General features: G+C 43.7%; 1 protein-coding gene across 2 annotated transcripts in view; it reads left to right on the top strand.

The window, feature by feature from the left end:
• LOC122252325 (N-fatty-acyl-amino acid synthase/hydrolase PM20D1.2) overlaps positions 1–13,480 on the top strand; it is a 17,380-nt gene extending 3,900 nt beyond the window's left edge. The window contains exons 3-11 of one of the 2 annotated variants that reach the window (XM_086550801.1): positions 567–740; positions 839–925; positions 1,928–2,061; positions 3,672–3,867; positions 4,088–4,228; positions 6,783–6,899; positions 7,192–7,312; positions 9,973–10,249; positions 13,240–13,480. In XM_086550801.1, the coding sequence (XP_086406927.1) occupies positions 567–740; positions 839–925; positions 1,928–2,061; positions 3,672–3,867; positions 4,088–4,228; positions 6,783–6,899; positions 7,192–7,312; positions 9,973–10,211 (1,209 nt within the window). In that variant the 3' untranslated portion in view covers positions 10,212–10,249; positions 13,240–13,480. Of the gene's footprint in view, positions 1–566; positions 741–838; positions 926–1,927; positions 2,062–3,671; positions 3,868–4,087; positions 4,229–6,782; positions 6,900–7,191; positions 7,313–9,343; positions 9,572–9,972; positions 10,250–13,239 lie in introns of both variants that reach the window. The other variant, XM_086550802.1, reaches the window with a different exon arrangement.
• Positions 13,481–15,000: the final 1,520 nt, after the last annotated feature.

Here is a 15,000-nt window from a genome sequence, read left to right as displayed (position 1 = left end):
TTTTATTTTTTTAGAGATGATCCTTACACTTAATTCATCTTTTGGTAGAGAACCTTCATACCAACAGGGATAAGCTTGATATGAATAATACCAGAACACTAATCAAGTTCTTGCTTCATCCTCTTCCTCCTGCAATGAGGCACTGAAAGCCTATGGGACAACATGTAGTTCCGTCCGCCACAAAGGCCTCATGCTCATCAAAGGCGAGACCAAAGTAAAATACTTTGAAAATGAGTCCTGCGGGGCCCGTATTAGTTCTAACCTTTTTATTTTTCTATTTTTTGTAAATTTTGAATGGAAACATAACCACTGTCCGGAATCTAACCTGCAACACGAAATCAGCGGGTCACGGTAAGCAGATACGGGTCATGAAAAGGTCAAATAAGAGGAAATCTTTATCAACACAGTATGAATGGATCAACATTTTATCGACAGTATCATTAGACCAAAAAGATGCATATCAATTGGTGCTCGAATATCCAATTATTCTTCGGTGTTTAGGAGGGAACTTGCACTTCATTTTCGACTTACAATTTATTTTACTGACTGCGCTTCCGCGTCCGCAGGGAAGTGACCCGAAGCATCAGCCGTACTTGCTGGCGGCGCACATGGACGTGGTGCCTGTGGACACCGCCAAGTGGACGCAGGACCCCTGGAGCGGCCAGGTCATCCCTGATCCTGAGACCGGGGAGGACTTCGTGTGGGGTCGCGGCGCCATCGACGACAAACTGGGCGTGATGGTAAGGAAGAACAAACAAAGGAAAGAAAGGACTAAGAATGAAGTGAAGTAGCCGGGCGGTTTATTACTCTTTCGCGTTAACGTCCTCTTTCTCAACAGGGCATCATGATGGCGCTCGATTACATGGTGTCCTCGGGCTTCCAGCCGACGAGGTCCTTCTACGTGGCGTTCGGCCATGACGAAGAGGTAAGCCAGATACGAAGAGAGGGGAAAGCAAAGGGGAATGAAGAGAGGCCGAGGAGGGGAAGTAAAAAGTTAAAGTGGAGGAGAGAAAGGAATGAAAATTGGAAAGAACGGATGAAGGAGAAAGATAGAAAGGGACTATATTATGAACAAAAACAGAGATAGGGTGAATAAAGACGAGATATAAGAGATTAGAGATGAAATAGGGAAATGGAAGAAGGAAATGGCAGTGGGAGATGAAAGATGAGAGAAAGAGATGAGAGAGGGAGATGAGAGAGGGAGATTGGAGAGGGAGATGGGAGAGGGAGATTGGAAAGGGAGATGGGAGAGGGAGATGAGAGAGGGAGATTGGAAAGGAAGAGGGAGATGAGAGAGGGAGATGAGAAAGGGAGATGAGAGAGGGAGAGGGAAAGGGAGAGGGAAAGGGAAGGGGAGAAGGAGAGGGAGAGGAAGAGGGAGAAGGAAAAGGAAAAGGAGAGGGAGAAGGAGAAGGAGAAGGAGAAGGAGAGAGAGAAGGAGGAGGAGGAGGAGTAGGAGAGGGAGAAGGAGGAGGAGAAGGAGAGGTAGAGGGTGAGGGAGAGGGAGAGGGAGAGGGTGAGGGAGAGGGAGAGGGAGAGGGAGAGGGAGAGGGTGAGGGAGAGGATGAGGATGAAGACGAGGGAGAGGGAGAGGGAGAGGGAGAGGGAGAGGGAGAGGGGGAGGGGGAGGGAGAGGGTGGAGGGAGAGGGAGAGGGAGAGGGTGAGGGTGGAAGGTGAGGGTGAGGGTGAGGGTGAGGGTGAGGGTGAGGGTGAGGGTGAGGGTGAGGGTGAGGGTGAGGGTGAGGGTGAGGGTGAGGGTGAGGGAGAGGGTGAGGGAGAGGGAGAGGGAGAGGGAGAGGGAGAGGGAGAGGGAGAGGGAGAGAGAGAGAGAGAGAGAGAGAGAGAGAGAGAGAGAGAGAGAGAGAGAGAGAGAGAGAGAGAGAGAGAGAGAGAGGGATTCTCAAAGTCTTCCGTCCACCCCACAAGGTGCACGGCGTGGACGGCGCTGGCCACATCGGACGGCTCCTTGAGGAGCGAGGCATCGCGCTGGACTTCGTGCTGGACGAGGGCATGCCCGTGCTGGACGGAGTCATGGCCGGCATGGAGATTCCTGTCGCCGCGTAAGTACTCGCCACTTATTTCTGGGATCCTTTTACTATAACACACGGAATGATGATCAAATAACAGTCTTCTTCCTTCTACTGCGTTTGCGCTCTTCTCTTGGGCACAAACGTATTTTGGGAAGTATAGCATGCATGAACAGCAAATGAAAACCTTCACATCGACATCGACATTTCTGGGTTTTCACACTGAAGCGCCACCTATTGTGTATATTACTAAACCAAATACACAATACATGCCACACACACACGCCAAATCTTAGTAAAATTAACAACAAATTTTGGTCACAATTACAAATATTCGAGTGAGTGACCCAAGACACTGGTCATTTACCCGATGAAATGAATGCACAAATAGATGGATGAATAATATAGGAAAGGAAAGAAGAGGAGTAATATCCCCAGCAACAGCGATGTCCTCTGATAATAATATGTACACTCCCCACCTGCATTAATCTTGCAGTTCCCCTCAGAACGGTCGGTGGCGGCGGCGCCTCCCCTCAAGCCAGGGCATGAGGAAGGGGTCGAGGAAGGGTCGGGCGAGGGTGCGATGCGAGGGGAAAGATGCAGGGTCGGGTAAAGGACAGAGGGGAACCACGCCGGTCTTCTCACCTCGTCCTCCATCTCCGGCTCTGCAGCTCTTTCTCCTCTTGATGCAGCGCCGCGTCTCCGCCGTCGCTCTCCTCCTCCGCCTCATTTTTGCTCTTTGCCCTCCTCTTCCCTCCGGTTCACCGCCGCGTCCGCCTCGGTCTCTTCTTACATATTCTCCTCTTCCGCCCCATCTCTATCTTCTTTTCTTCCTCCCTCTTTCTACGTCGCCGCTGTCACGAACACATCCATCTCCATCGTCAACCCTGCCCCATCTATCTGTCTCTATCTATCTCAGCATCACCGTAATGACTGCGACATTGCGTCTCTCATTTCGGATTTACTTCCATCGCCTTTCCTGTTGTTGCTGCCACCTTTGGCACCTCTAATCCCTGCAGTCATTTCATAACTGTAATCAGTATCAATTATATTCAGTACTGCTTCATCTTTTTTCATCCCCCCATCCTCACTGCCAGTGTACTATACATCATTCTTGTTTTTCCATGGACTGTTTTCATGATAACTTTTTATAAGTTTAATTTCGGGCGAGGAAATAACCTCTAAATCCTCGGGATAATTAAATTATTTATATGCATATTCATCATAACCCAGCAGCTGACCCGTCAACCACTCCTGCGATTATAATTAATAGCGGCAACGGTGTCATCCCATTGCGAGGCCGCTTTTATATCTCTCTCCCACGCGTGAACGAACGGACACAAACGTCCGTACGCATTTTCACTTCACACGCACGCACGCACGCGCGCACACACACACACACACACACACACACACACACACACACACACACACACACACACACACACACACACACACACACACACACACACACACACACACACACACACACACACACACACACACACACACACACACACACACACACACACACACACACACACACACACATGTGATCCTGGAAACGTCCACTAAGTACTGCAGACGCATATGTTTCTCCGGCCCCTGCCCGGCCACTGCCTGACTTGACTTGTGCTCTACAGGATCGGCGTGACAGAAAAGGGGTGGATGCGCGTCCGGCTGGATGTGGATGGCGAGGGAGGCCACTCCTCGATCCCCCCGCACGACCAGGCCGTCACTCGGCTGGCGTCTGCCCTGGTCAACCTCCACCGCCACCCGCAGCCGTCCATGTTCGGCAAAGGCACGGAGGCTGACCTCCTCACTCTCATGGCACACAAGGTAAACGCAACGGTGGCGGACACCGTTATAACACGGCGTTGCATCATTAGCTTGTAATAAGGTGAAAACCTTACCTCTCAGATCCAGATGAATTTGGCATTATACACCATTGATACATAAACGAAGAAACACCCGAACACCGATGACTTGAGTCAGTAAATTGCGATATATTAGTCAGCAATGCCTTTTCCAAACGAACTCATTTGACATGCCCTCGCAGGCGTCGTGGCCGCACAAGCTAGTGTTCGCCAACACGTGGCTGTTCGAGCCCCTGCTGAAGATGATCATGTCGCGCAGCCGAGAGACGAACGCCATCATCCGCACGACCACCGCGGCCACGATCGTCCGCGCCGGCGTCAAGGTGAGTGTCTTAGGCACCTTTGCTCTCTCTCCCGGTTCTCAGCTCAGGACACGGAACCAGTCTGTTTCCTCGTGTTCTTTCTCCCGGTTCTCATCTCAGGACACGGAACCAGTCTGTTTCCTAGTGTTCCCTTAAATTAACCTCTGGGGCAGACAGTGGAACCGAGCTTGACCTTGATCTCGGGAAAGAGATTCTCATGTATTCTGATTAGAGAGATGAACAAACATGATATAATGGCAGAATGATAACCGTAATCATGGGCGTGATTTTCAACTGATGCTGATGTTCTATTACCATGAAAGATGTGATTGTGATAATAAGTAATATAAATAGTGATGATAACAATAATGATGATGATCGTCATCATTATTATCATAATCATTCTTCTTCTTCTATTTCATATTATCATTATTATTTTTTTATTACTATTATTATTATTATTATCATTGTTATTACTATTATCATTATTATTATTATTATTACTATTATCATTATTATCATTATTATTAATGATAATAATAATAATATTATTATTATTATTATTATTATTATCATCATTATTATCATTATCAAGGTAATAAAAATTATAATAACAATGATAATGATAATGATGATAATGATAATAATAGCAATTATTATTATCATCATTATTATTTTTTTCATTATCATTGTTATTATCCATATTATTATTATTATCATTATTATTATCATTATTATTATTATCATTATTATTATTATTATTATCATCATTATCATTAATATTATTGTCATTAGTATTATCATTATTATTAAAAATGATAATAATATAATTTTCATCATTATGTTTATCATCATCAATATCATTATTATTATCATTATTATTGTTGTTGTTATTGATATTGTTATTGCTGTTATCATTATCATTATCATTATCATTATCATTATCATCATCATCATCGTCATCATCACTATCACTTTTATTATTATTGTTGATATTTTTATTATTATTGTTGTTATTATTATTGTTATCATTAATATCATCATCATTACATTATATTATGATGATAAGGAAAATGACAGTAATAAAAGTAATAATGTTAATAATGATAATCAGTATTATCGTCATCGTCATTACTATTATCATTATCATTATTATTATTTTTTTTTTATAATTATTATAATTTGTTGTTGTTATTATTATCATCATTGTTACTTTTATTATCATTATTGTCAGTGTTATTATTATTGCTATTATTATATTTCTACAATGATAATAATTATCATTTTTATTATCATTATCATTATTATTATCATTATTATTATTATCATTATTATTATTATCATTATTATTATTATTATTATTACCATCATCATTAACATTATTATTGCAGATATTCATATCATCATTATCATCATCACTACTATTATCATCATGATCATGAAAGAATATTCTCTCTATTGACAACAGTATCACACGATAATACCTCAGCATGACGAGGAAGCCACCACACTGCTCCCTCCTCATCGGGCTGATTATATTTTACAATACTTCTGCAGTCAAGGAAAAGAGCTGAGCATTTGGGAAGCATGCCGGGAATCGGAAAACATCGGTGTGATGAGGAGGATGAGGAGGAGAATGATGAGGTTGATGGTGATGATGATGATGATGAGGTTGAAGATGAGGTTGATGATGATGATGATAATGATGAACATCATCATCATCACCACCACTATCATCATCATCATCACCACCACCACCACCACCACCACCACCACCACCATCATCATCATCATCATCATCATCATCATCACTGCCACCACCACCAGCAATAGTAGTGGTAGCAGTAGTAACAGTAGTAGAAAGAGTATTAGTAGCAGCAGTAGCAATAGCAGTAACACTAACAGCGGTAGTAGCAGTAGCAGCAGTTGCAGTAGTTGCAGTATAAGTAATAGCAGTAGTAATAATAGCGGTAACAGCAGTTGCAGTTGCAGTAGCAGTAGTAGCAGCAGCAACAGTTGCAGTAGCAGTAACAGCAGTTGCAGTAGCAGTAGTAGCAGCAGCAGCAACAGTTGCAGTAGCAACAGTAGCAGTAGCAGTAACAGCAGTTGCAGTAGCAGTAGTAGCAGCAGCAACAGTTGCAGTAGCAACAGCAGCAGTAGCAGTAACAGCAGTTACAGTAGTAGTAGCAGCAGAAGCAGCAGCAGTAGCAGTAAGAGTAGTAACAGCAGCAGCAATGGTAGTTGTAGTAGGAGTAGTAGTGGTAAAAGTAGCAGTAGCAGCAGCAACTATAACAGCAGTATTATCATTACTATTATCACAACACGTGTTATTATTTTGCTATTAATATTACTACTGATATGACAATAGTATTAGTATCAGTATCATTAGTCATTTTAATGTTACCATCATCATAACCATCATTATTGACATCCCAACTATTGTTATCAAAATGATAATCATAATCATAATTATTGGTATTTTTTGTTGTTGTCGATATGACTATGGTTTCCCACGCGAGTGCCTTCCTTGCGTTGGTTCGCAAGGCGCTGTAAACAAGGCTTTTGTGCGTCTCAGGAGAACGTGGTGCCGGCCTCCGCGTGGGCCATTATCAACCACCGAGTGCATCCCGCCCAGGCGCTCGACGACGTGGTCCAGCACGACCTTGCCGCTATCAACGACCCGCTCGTTAGGGTAAGTAGAATTGGTAGGAATGAGAGCAAGGGAAGAGGCTCATGTGAGGATCAGTGCGCTTCGTGTGTGAAAAGGCGCCGAACGAAGGGGATCTTTTTACCCTGTTGAATAATTCCTTTAAGTCAGTTATTGATTAAAGCAAGGGCGGTTAGAACCACATCCAAATGAAACGCATCGTTTTGTTGCTTCTGCTTATATGGACTGTCTCTTTGGCGACTTCATTGCTCATGTCTTTATAAATCCAGAAATCCTGTTGCTTGCTGTAGTTGTGACGATGCCTTGACGTCCACAGGTTACGGTGGAAGAAACCCGGGAAGCGCACCCGATTTCCCCCTACGGCCCTCACGTGCCCGGCTGGCGACTCTTGGCAGCTACGGTGGCCCAGATCTTCCCAGAGGCTGTGACCGTCCCAAGTCAGTGCTCCCTCCTTGTTTTTTTTCTTTCGTATGACCTCTGACCCCTTATCAGTACAGCCTTTCGCTCGTTAAGGATCTCCATATATTTTTCAACATGAAGGAGAGGCTTCAGAGGCTTGATCAAAAAGTTGCCTTGAATTAGTCAACGCCTTGGGGAAATTAGGTGTTTTTGTTTCAATGGGTGCCACCTACCAAGCTGCTGTCAGGGAATTGATTCCGATTCTGTGGCAGCAGACCAGATATACAAAAACCTTGTAGAATGATATAATAGCTATGACTATCGTTAATGAAGGCTATTCATTACTAATTTGTTTTCATCAGGCTGTTAATGAACTGTTGTGCTCTGACGGCTGATATTTTTTTGTAATTTTATCAACTAATGTTCGCTCATTTCCTTCACGTGAAATGCCGTGTGAAATACAGGTTGAGAAGAGCATCGACGCGCCACGGGACGTCGAGAAAATCCAGCGCCGTGGGTGGCTCAGTTTCTTCTCTATGATGGATTCTGAAAGAACCTACAGTTGCCTTTTCGTGTGTTCAGATCTTATTTTAGAGATAGATAAACAGACCAAGTCTAACACACACACACACACACACACACACACACACACACACACACACACACACACACACACACACACACACACACACACACACACACACACACACACACAGACGCACTGACGCGCAGACACACACTCACTCACTCTCTCACTAATTTATTTATTCATTCATTCATTCACTCACTCACACAAACACACACACTCACAATCACATACTCACACACTTACACACTCTCGATCTCTCTCATTCATTCACTCTCTCACTCATTTATTCATTCATTCATTCATTCACTCACTCACTCGCTTCCTCGCAGACAGATATATATATATATATATATCTATATATATATATATATATATATATATATATATATATATATATATATGTATATATATATATACATTTGATCTGATTTTATTTTATTTAAAATTTAATTTGTATGTATAGTGGATAAGGATAGTGCAGATTTTTGTTTCTTTTTGTAAAGCTAAAAATACCGTAATTATCACACATTAAAAGCAAGCGTTATGAATAAATATAGAACTGCTCAATTATACAGTTTATGAACAAATAAATGCCTCAAATTTAAATTTTATATTTAGATTTTGGTCGGCCATTCACAAATCCTTGGCGGATTTACCCGTTGCCTTTATTGTATATTAGATTCTGTGGTTTACGGGCCCTTTTATTATAAAAAGGGCATACCGTCCGTTTTGCTTGCATTTCACATCTTTGAAAATCAGAGGACAAGGCCTTGATGTATGGTAATGACCGATGACCAATGGCCGTTAAATCTGTGTACGCTGTATCCCCTCGTTGCGCTTCCTGTCTCCCCAAACTCCGCCCCCTTTACGGCGGTCATTTAACACCCCCAACGCCGTCGATGTGCGCCCTCTTGCCCTAAGGTGTTGGTTAAGTGCTTTGGTCCGGCGCTCTTCATTCAATTAGCCCTTAATGGCCTTTTAATCGGCGATTGTTGTTATTGGTGAAGCACCAAAGAAGATAATCCCAACATGGGCGTAACAAGGGTGCAAACTCATCCATCAAGATCTACCAGTTGATAATTGAGTTTAGTTTTCGTTTTGTCCTCTTTTTAGCACAGGATTTACCTGCGGAATGTGCAGAGTTATTCGTATCCTGACTCATTTCTCTCCGCGTGAGTTGATTTGGTTTAACCCTACTAGCCTAACGTGATCTAACTTCACCTAAACCAATTGCGTTCTTTTGTCCACATATTAATTTCGGTTTCTTTGGATAATATTTTTTTATGCGTATGCTATTTGGTCACTTTATGTTATATTATGTCATGATGTACCTCCATAACGATGTAGATTTTTATTCCTTTTTCAGATATAAAGCTAGAGTTTCATGTAACTGGGATAGCAGTATATGACTCCACCGCTGTTCTTTATAGCATGTAGTTCATCCTGCACAGGTCCCAGTGTTCACAGTCTCATGTTTCAGCCGTGCTCGTGGCCAACACCGACACCAGGTTTTACCTCAATCTCACCCACTGCGTTTACCGCTTCTACCCGCTGCTGCTGGCGAAGGAAGACCTCAGCAGGATTCACGGGCCGGACGAGCGCATTTCTGTCTCCAACTTGAATCGCGCCGTCCGGTTCTTCTACGAACTGATGTTGGGCGCCGACCGAGTTCACGGCCTTCCTCCATCTGTGTAGCTCGCTGATAGCGGTATATCTGGAGTGATCCCATGTATTGCATTGAATTAACACTTCTCTTGCACCCAGACTTAACACCTTGCATGACCTAACTCTCGGCTTCAGTGTAATCGATAATATTTGTTTCGTTACACTCAGATAGGGAGCGATGCCCTGGTCAGCTTGTGTGGGATGGTGTTCTCTCTCTATTCTTCTCTTTAATTGTTACAGATGAGAAACGCCTTTTTGCTGGAAAGAAGTAGAGCTACTGAGTACTGGTTTATTCACAAGAAACTATTAATAAGAAAGTCTGATGTTTGGTTGAATTTACATTTTATGATTAGGCGCGGGTAAGGAGCTCCATGAATCTTTAGCTGAAGACGTCTACGTGTCTTTGATTTAAATAATTCAGATGTGACACGTGGCACGTAACAGGTATGTTGGTGGGCAACACGGACACGAAATCTTACCTGAGTCTGAGCCGCTGCGTGTACCGCTTCTTGCCCGTGCGGATGACGAAGCGGGACATCCAGACCATCCACGGGCACGACGAGCGGGTATCGAGTCGAGCGGTGGGGAAGGCAGCCTCCTTTTACCATCGGCTGATCCTCACAGCCGACGTCGGAGCCCACGCGCTCCACTCCAAGCCAGGGCATAGGTCCGGGGAGCTCTAGGCTTGACCTGACCTCGCTTCGCAGCGCCGACACCCTAGGTCAGGTCACAGTGTTGTTGTCGCTGGTCTCCCGTGCTAGTTTTCATTCTTATTCTGCTTTTAGGGAAATTTGATACGATTTATTATATGCATTATATTAAAAAAAGCACTAAAAGATATATTGAATGTATGTTACTTCCGCATGTTGGACGCGCCTTTCTTATTTGCTTGCATATATTATTCAGACATCTACATGTATAGGTCTAGACACACACACACACACACACACACACACACACACACACACACACACACACACACACACACACACACACACACACACACACACACATACACATTCTCTCTCTCTCTCTCTCTCTCTCTCTCTCTCTCTCTCTCTCTCTCTCTCTCTCTCTCTCTCTCTCTCTCTCTCTCTCTCTCTCTCTCTCTCTCTCTCGCACCAACACTCATATCTACATTCTCTCTCTCTCTCTCTCTCTCTCTCTCTCTCTCTCTCTCTCTCTCTCTCTCTCTCTCTCTCTCTCTCTCTCTCTCTCTCTCTCTCTCTCTCTCTCTCGCACCAACACTCATATCTACATTCTCTCTGTCTCTCTCTCTCTCTCTCTCTCTCTCTCTCTCTCTCTCTCTCTCTCACCCACACTCCTATCTACATTCTCTCTCTCTCTCTCTCTCTCTCTCTCTCTCTCTCTCTCTCTCTCTCTCTCTCTCTCTCTCTCTCTCTCTCTCTCTCTCTCTCTCTCTCTCTCTCTCTCTCTCTCTCTCTCTCTCTCTCTCTCGCACCAACACTCATATCTACATTCTCTCTCTCTCTCTCTCTCTCTCTCTCTCTCTCTCTCTCTCTCTCTCTCTCTCTCTCTCTCTCTCTCTCTCTCTCTCTCTCTCTCTCTCTCTCTCTCTCTCTCTCGCACCAACACTCATATCTACATTCTCTCTCTCTCTCTCGCACCAACACTCATATCTACATTCTCTTTTCTTCCCTTCTCTTCTCTTCTCTTCTCTTCTCTTCTCTTCTCTTCTCTCTCTCTCTCTCTCTTCTCTTCTCTTCTCTTCTCTCTCTCTCTCTCTCTCTCTCTCTCTCTCTCTCTCTCTCTCTCTCTCTCTCTCTCTTCTCTCTCTCTCTCTCTTCTCTCTCTCTCTCTCTCTCTCTCTCTCTTCTCTCTCTCTCTCTCTCTCTCTCTCTCTCTCTCTTCTCTCTCTCTCTCTCTCTCTCTCTCTCTCTCTCTCTCTCTCTCTCTCTCTCTCTCTCTCTCTCTCTCTCTCTCTCTCTCTCTCTCTCTCTCTCTCTCTCTCTCTCTCTCTCTCTCACACTCACACACACACACACACACACACACACACACACACACACACACACACACACACACACACACACTACTACGCTTATTTTTGATACCTCTTCCCTTTTTAACAACACGTGCCGGATTCATGTACACATTCGCGTAGATGCAAATTTAACGGCTGAAACTCGACGTGGAGCATGCACATGTATAATGTACAGCCAGGGTCGCTTGTACACACCCCTGTGGCCCTCCCCTCCTCTCCACGGGGTTGTACTACCCCCGTAAATTATTCACAGGGACCGCCTCGACGTCTCGGGCGGGGCGGGGCGGGCGGGGCGGGCGGGGTGGGGGCAAGGAAAGCGGGAGAAGGCCAAGAGTGAGCAACACGCAAAGTGGAGCGACGGAGGATATGCCGATTAGGAATGAAAGGGAAGAAAGACTAGTTTACGAAAATAAAGGGAGAAAAGGGAGAGGGAAAGGGGGAACTCGACAGTCACCACTCAATACTTCGCATGAGAGAGGTCGGTGAGGGTAGGTAGGGAGAGAGGGGGGAGGGGGAGAGCTCGCGGCTAGACACAGAACTGTCACGTACACGTTCGCTGTACGCACAGACAATTTCCCAATCACTTGTTGATGAAATTGATGCCATTCGTTATTTATTTATCCATCTCTTCCTGAAAAGATCAAAGTGAAAAGGGTGAAGGCGACCGGAGGGTCAAGCTGAAGGTGGAAATTGTCAGAAGGGTGAGAGTAAATGAAGGGTGAATGGGAATAAAGGGCGAGAGGAACCGCATCGAGCTTTTGTGTGTTGTGCGCATTTTGTATTTTGTCTTTTCGTTCTTAACGTTTCTTCTCTGACTTATCACTAACGCATGTCTTGACGCACATCTAGGTTACCATTTCCCATGTTCGTAACTCTACCTTTGCGAAATATATGGTTTCAGTAAATCTCAAATTTCACAATGACAAATGTCTCACTCCTCAGGCTTTTTTTCCTCCTAGTGTATCTAGGGTCAGTCCACAGCTTTTCGCGCCTCTTTGTCCTTTATTAATGCATGGGTCAGCATCAAAATTACAACCAAGTGCTTTTCAGATCGGCCAGGCTTTCTCGTCCCAGACTTATACGTGATTTATTATAAGCACAGAGACACAGATACTTCTTTTACGACTCTCAAGGGAGTCAGATATGAAATGCTTGCTGAGTGGGCCGTGGCGGTATTTGCATAGCGGGACAGGGCGTCATTCTGAGTCAGATTCATGATAGTTTACAATTCTTTTATTCGAGTAAGCTCTGTTTATATTTGTCGGGCATCGAGATTGCCAGGACGATGTATGAATGTCCGCATGATGAATGTATGCCGGGAGCGCTGACCTTGCAAAATTTAATTTAGATAGCGTCAGCCTATTACGGATGCATAGATCGCCGAAAGGTCCTTTAAAATTATTTCCCAGGGTCATATTTTTATTCACTGTAGTGTTACGAGCATGTATGTGATATGTATTTATTAGTATACATTAGCAGATTTTGCCCCCTAGATCAATGAATATCTTATCCAGATTTAGTATTGAAACCTCCTGCAGAAAGTTCTGTATATATCTGAGTATCGTATTGACTATATCTTATATAATTCCCTATCATAATCAATCATTAAATAACGTGTAGCCGTTTTCCATAGCATGGAAGGATTATAGATATATTAACTGTAAAATATTCCCAGCTAAGTTGAATAACGAAGATTTCGTCCGCAGATCAGCTGCAGATAACCAACGAGTCATCGAACCTCTCAGGCCATTTCCCCCTTGTCCAACTTCTTCCAAGACGAGGGCTATGCAACTGATGTAGGCCAACTTAATTTGATTGTGATAGTTGTGGTAATGGTACTTTCCTTTCCCCGATCTTACTATGAGTTTAATCCCGCCAACTTTGTTGTAAATTTAAAAAAATTGTTCAGACCTGTAATTTCAAATTTATGATAAACTTTGTGGGAAATATGTGTTTTCTTAAACATGGACGCGAGCATTATATCATCTAGCTAATGAGTGTGTATAAGCAACAGACATAATTTGTGAATAGACTCCAGAAACTGCCTTGAAAATTCGCATGAGATCTCGAAATGATTTTCCTGATGATTGACTCTTGCAAGTCTTGTTGGAAATCGTTTCATGGCAGTGGATTACTCTTGATAGGTGTATAAATCAGGTGAGGATACATATACAAACTTAATTTTATCTTAGTAGAATAGATGCTCAGGGTGATATTGAAATGATATTATCCCATTAGTCTTATATCAGTATTTAAAAAAAGTGTTGAAATTTTGTTTTCATTGGCGAAGTGAATTTTATTTTACTCTGCGTTTTTACTACTGGTCTGTAACATTTACTTTCTTGCACTTTAAAAGCCACTTGGCAAAAATCATATAAAATTACTCTACGATGAAAAATGTCTGTCTATCAGCTTTCGAAATCCGGTCACACAGATAAATGAAACAGATGAACAAAATTCCAACACTCGCCAAGACAACGGAAAGAATTCCTTACTCAAGGAATTAACCTTCATTGACAGACCGAAGAATTGATGTATATAGTAGTATTTGCAAAATGATTTTCATGCATTTCTATTACATATAAAAGTGTATGAATATACAGCTACGGATATTGATCATGCACTGGCTCAATTAAATGTGACCAGTCAAAGTCTACGCTTCGTTCTAATCACAAGGAAATACCACAGAGCGTAGTTTAAGGATAAGGCATCTGGCCTAGTTATGACGGAATACATACGTAGTATGCATATCCAAAACTTACGTATACGTAAAATGAAAACTCTAATTTGAAAGAAAAAATCTATCGAAGGTCATAAAGGCCAAATGCACCATAAAACTGCATGATAAAGAAAAGGGACACCATCACATGCAAAGGGGGATGATGAAGGAGGCAGGGGGTGCTGTAGGAAAATGGGGCAACAGGTGAAAGGGAAAGACAGATAGGAGGGTGTGATATTGCTGTGTGGCGATGAGGTGCGGTTCAGTTGCAGGTGTGGTATGGTGTGGCGAGGGTGCGAACGGCGCGCCAAAATGGACCATGTGGGTCACGCTGGGGCCGCACCATGGCTCGCCAGGTCGATATCGGCCACACTCCACCTGTGAGGCGACCTGTCCCGCCACACTACTATTATTACACAGACTTATGCGTTCTTGCTTGGGCAGGCCATCACAGCGCTAACTCCCCTCGGTCGTCGCCTCGCACTTGGCCTGCGACAGGACGGAAACGGCAACGCGAGGGCGGCCGGAAACGACAACGCTTTCTGATGTGCACACGTCATCGCCGGGCCAAACGCAGCGCTCGTCCTCTCGTCCGTGAATGTTAACCAGAGTAGATTCATTCCTGGATCAGGCCAAACGAAGAGGATATAACAGTCACGTATAAGGATATTTCTAGAGCTTAAACTGCTCGTAGTCAGTCCTCGCTCGATCTCTACCATCATTAAACTAGAATATTTCGTTTTGTACA

This window comes from Penaeus japonicus, unplaced genomic scaffold, assembly GCF_977035675.1.
Source record: "Penaeus japonicus unplaced genomic scaffold, GWHDUDI00000001_assembly GWHDUDI00000024, whole genome shotgun sequence".
In the NCBI taxonomy this organism is placed as follows: Eukaryota; Metazoa; Arthropoda; class Malacostraca; order Decapoda; family Penaeidae; genus Penaeus; species Penaeus japonicus.
Note: the sequence above shows the minus strand (reverse complement) of the source record. Positions and strands in the feature narration are given on the sequence as shown.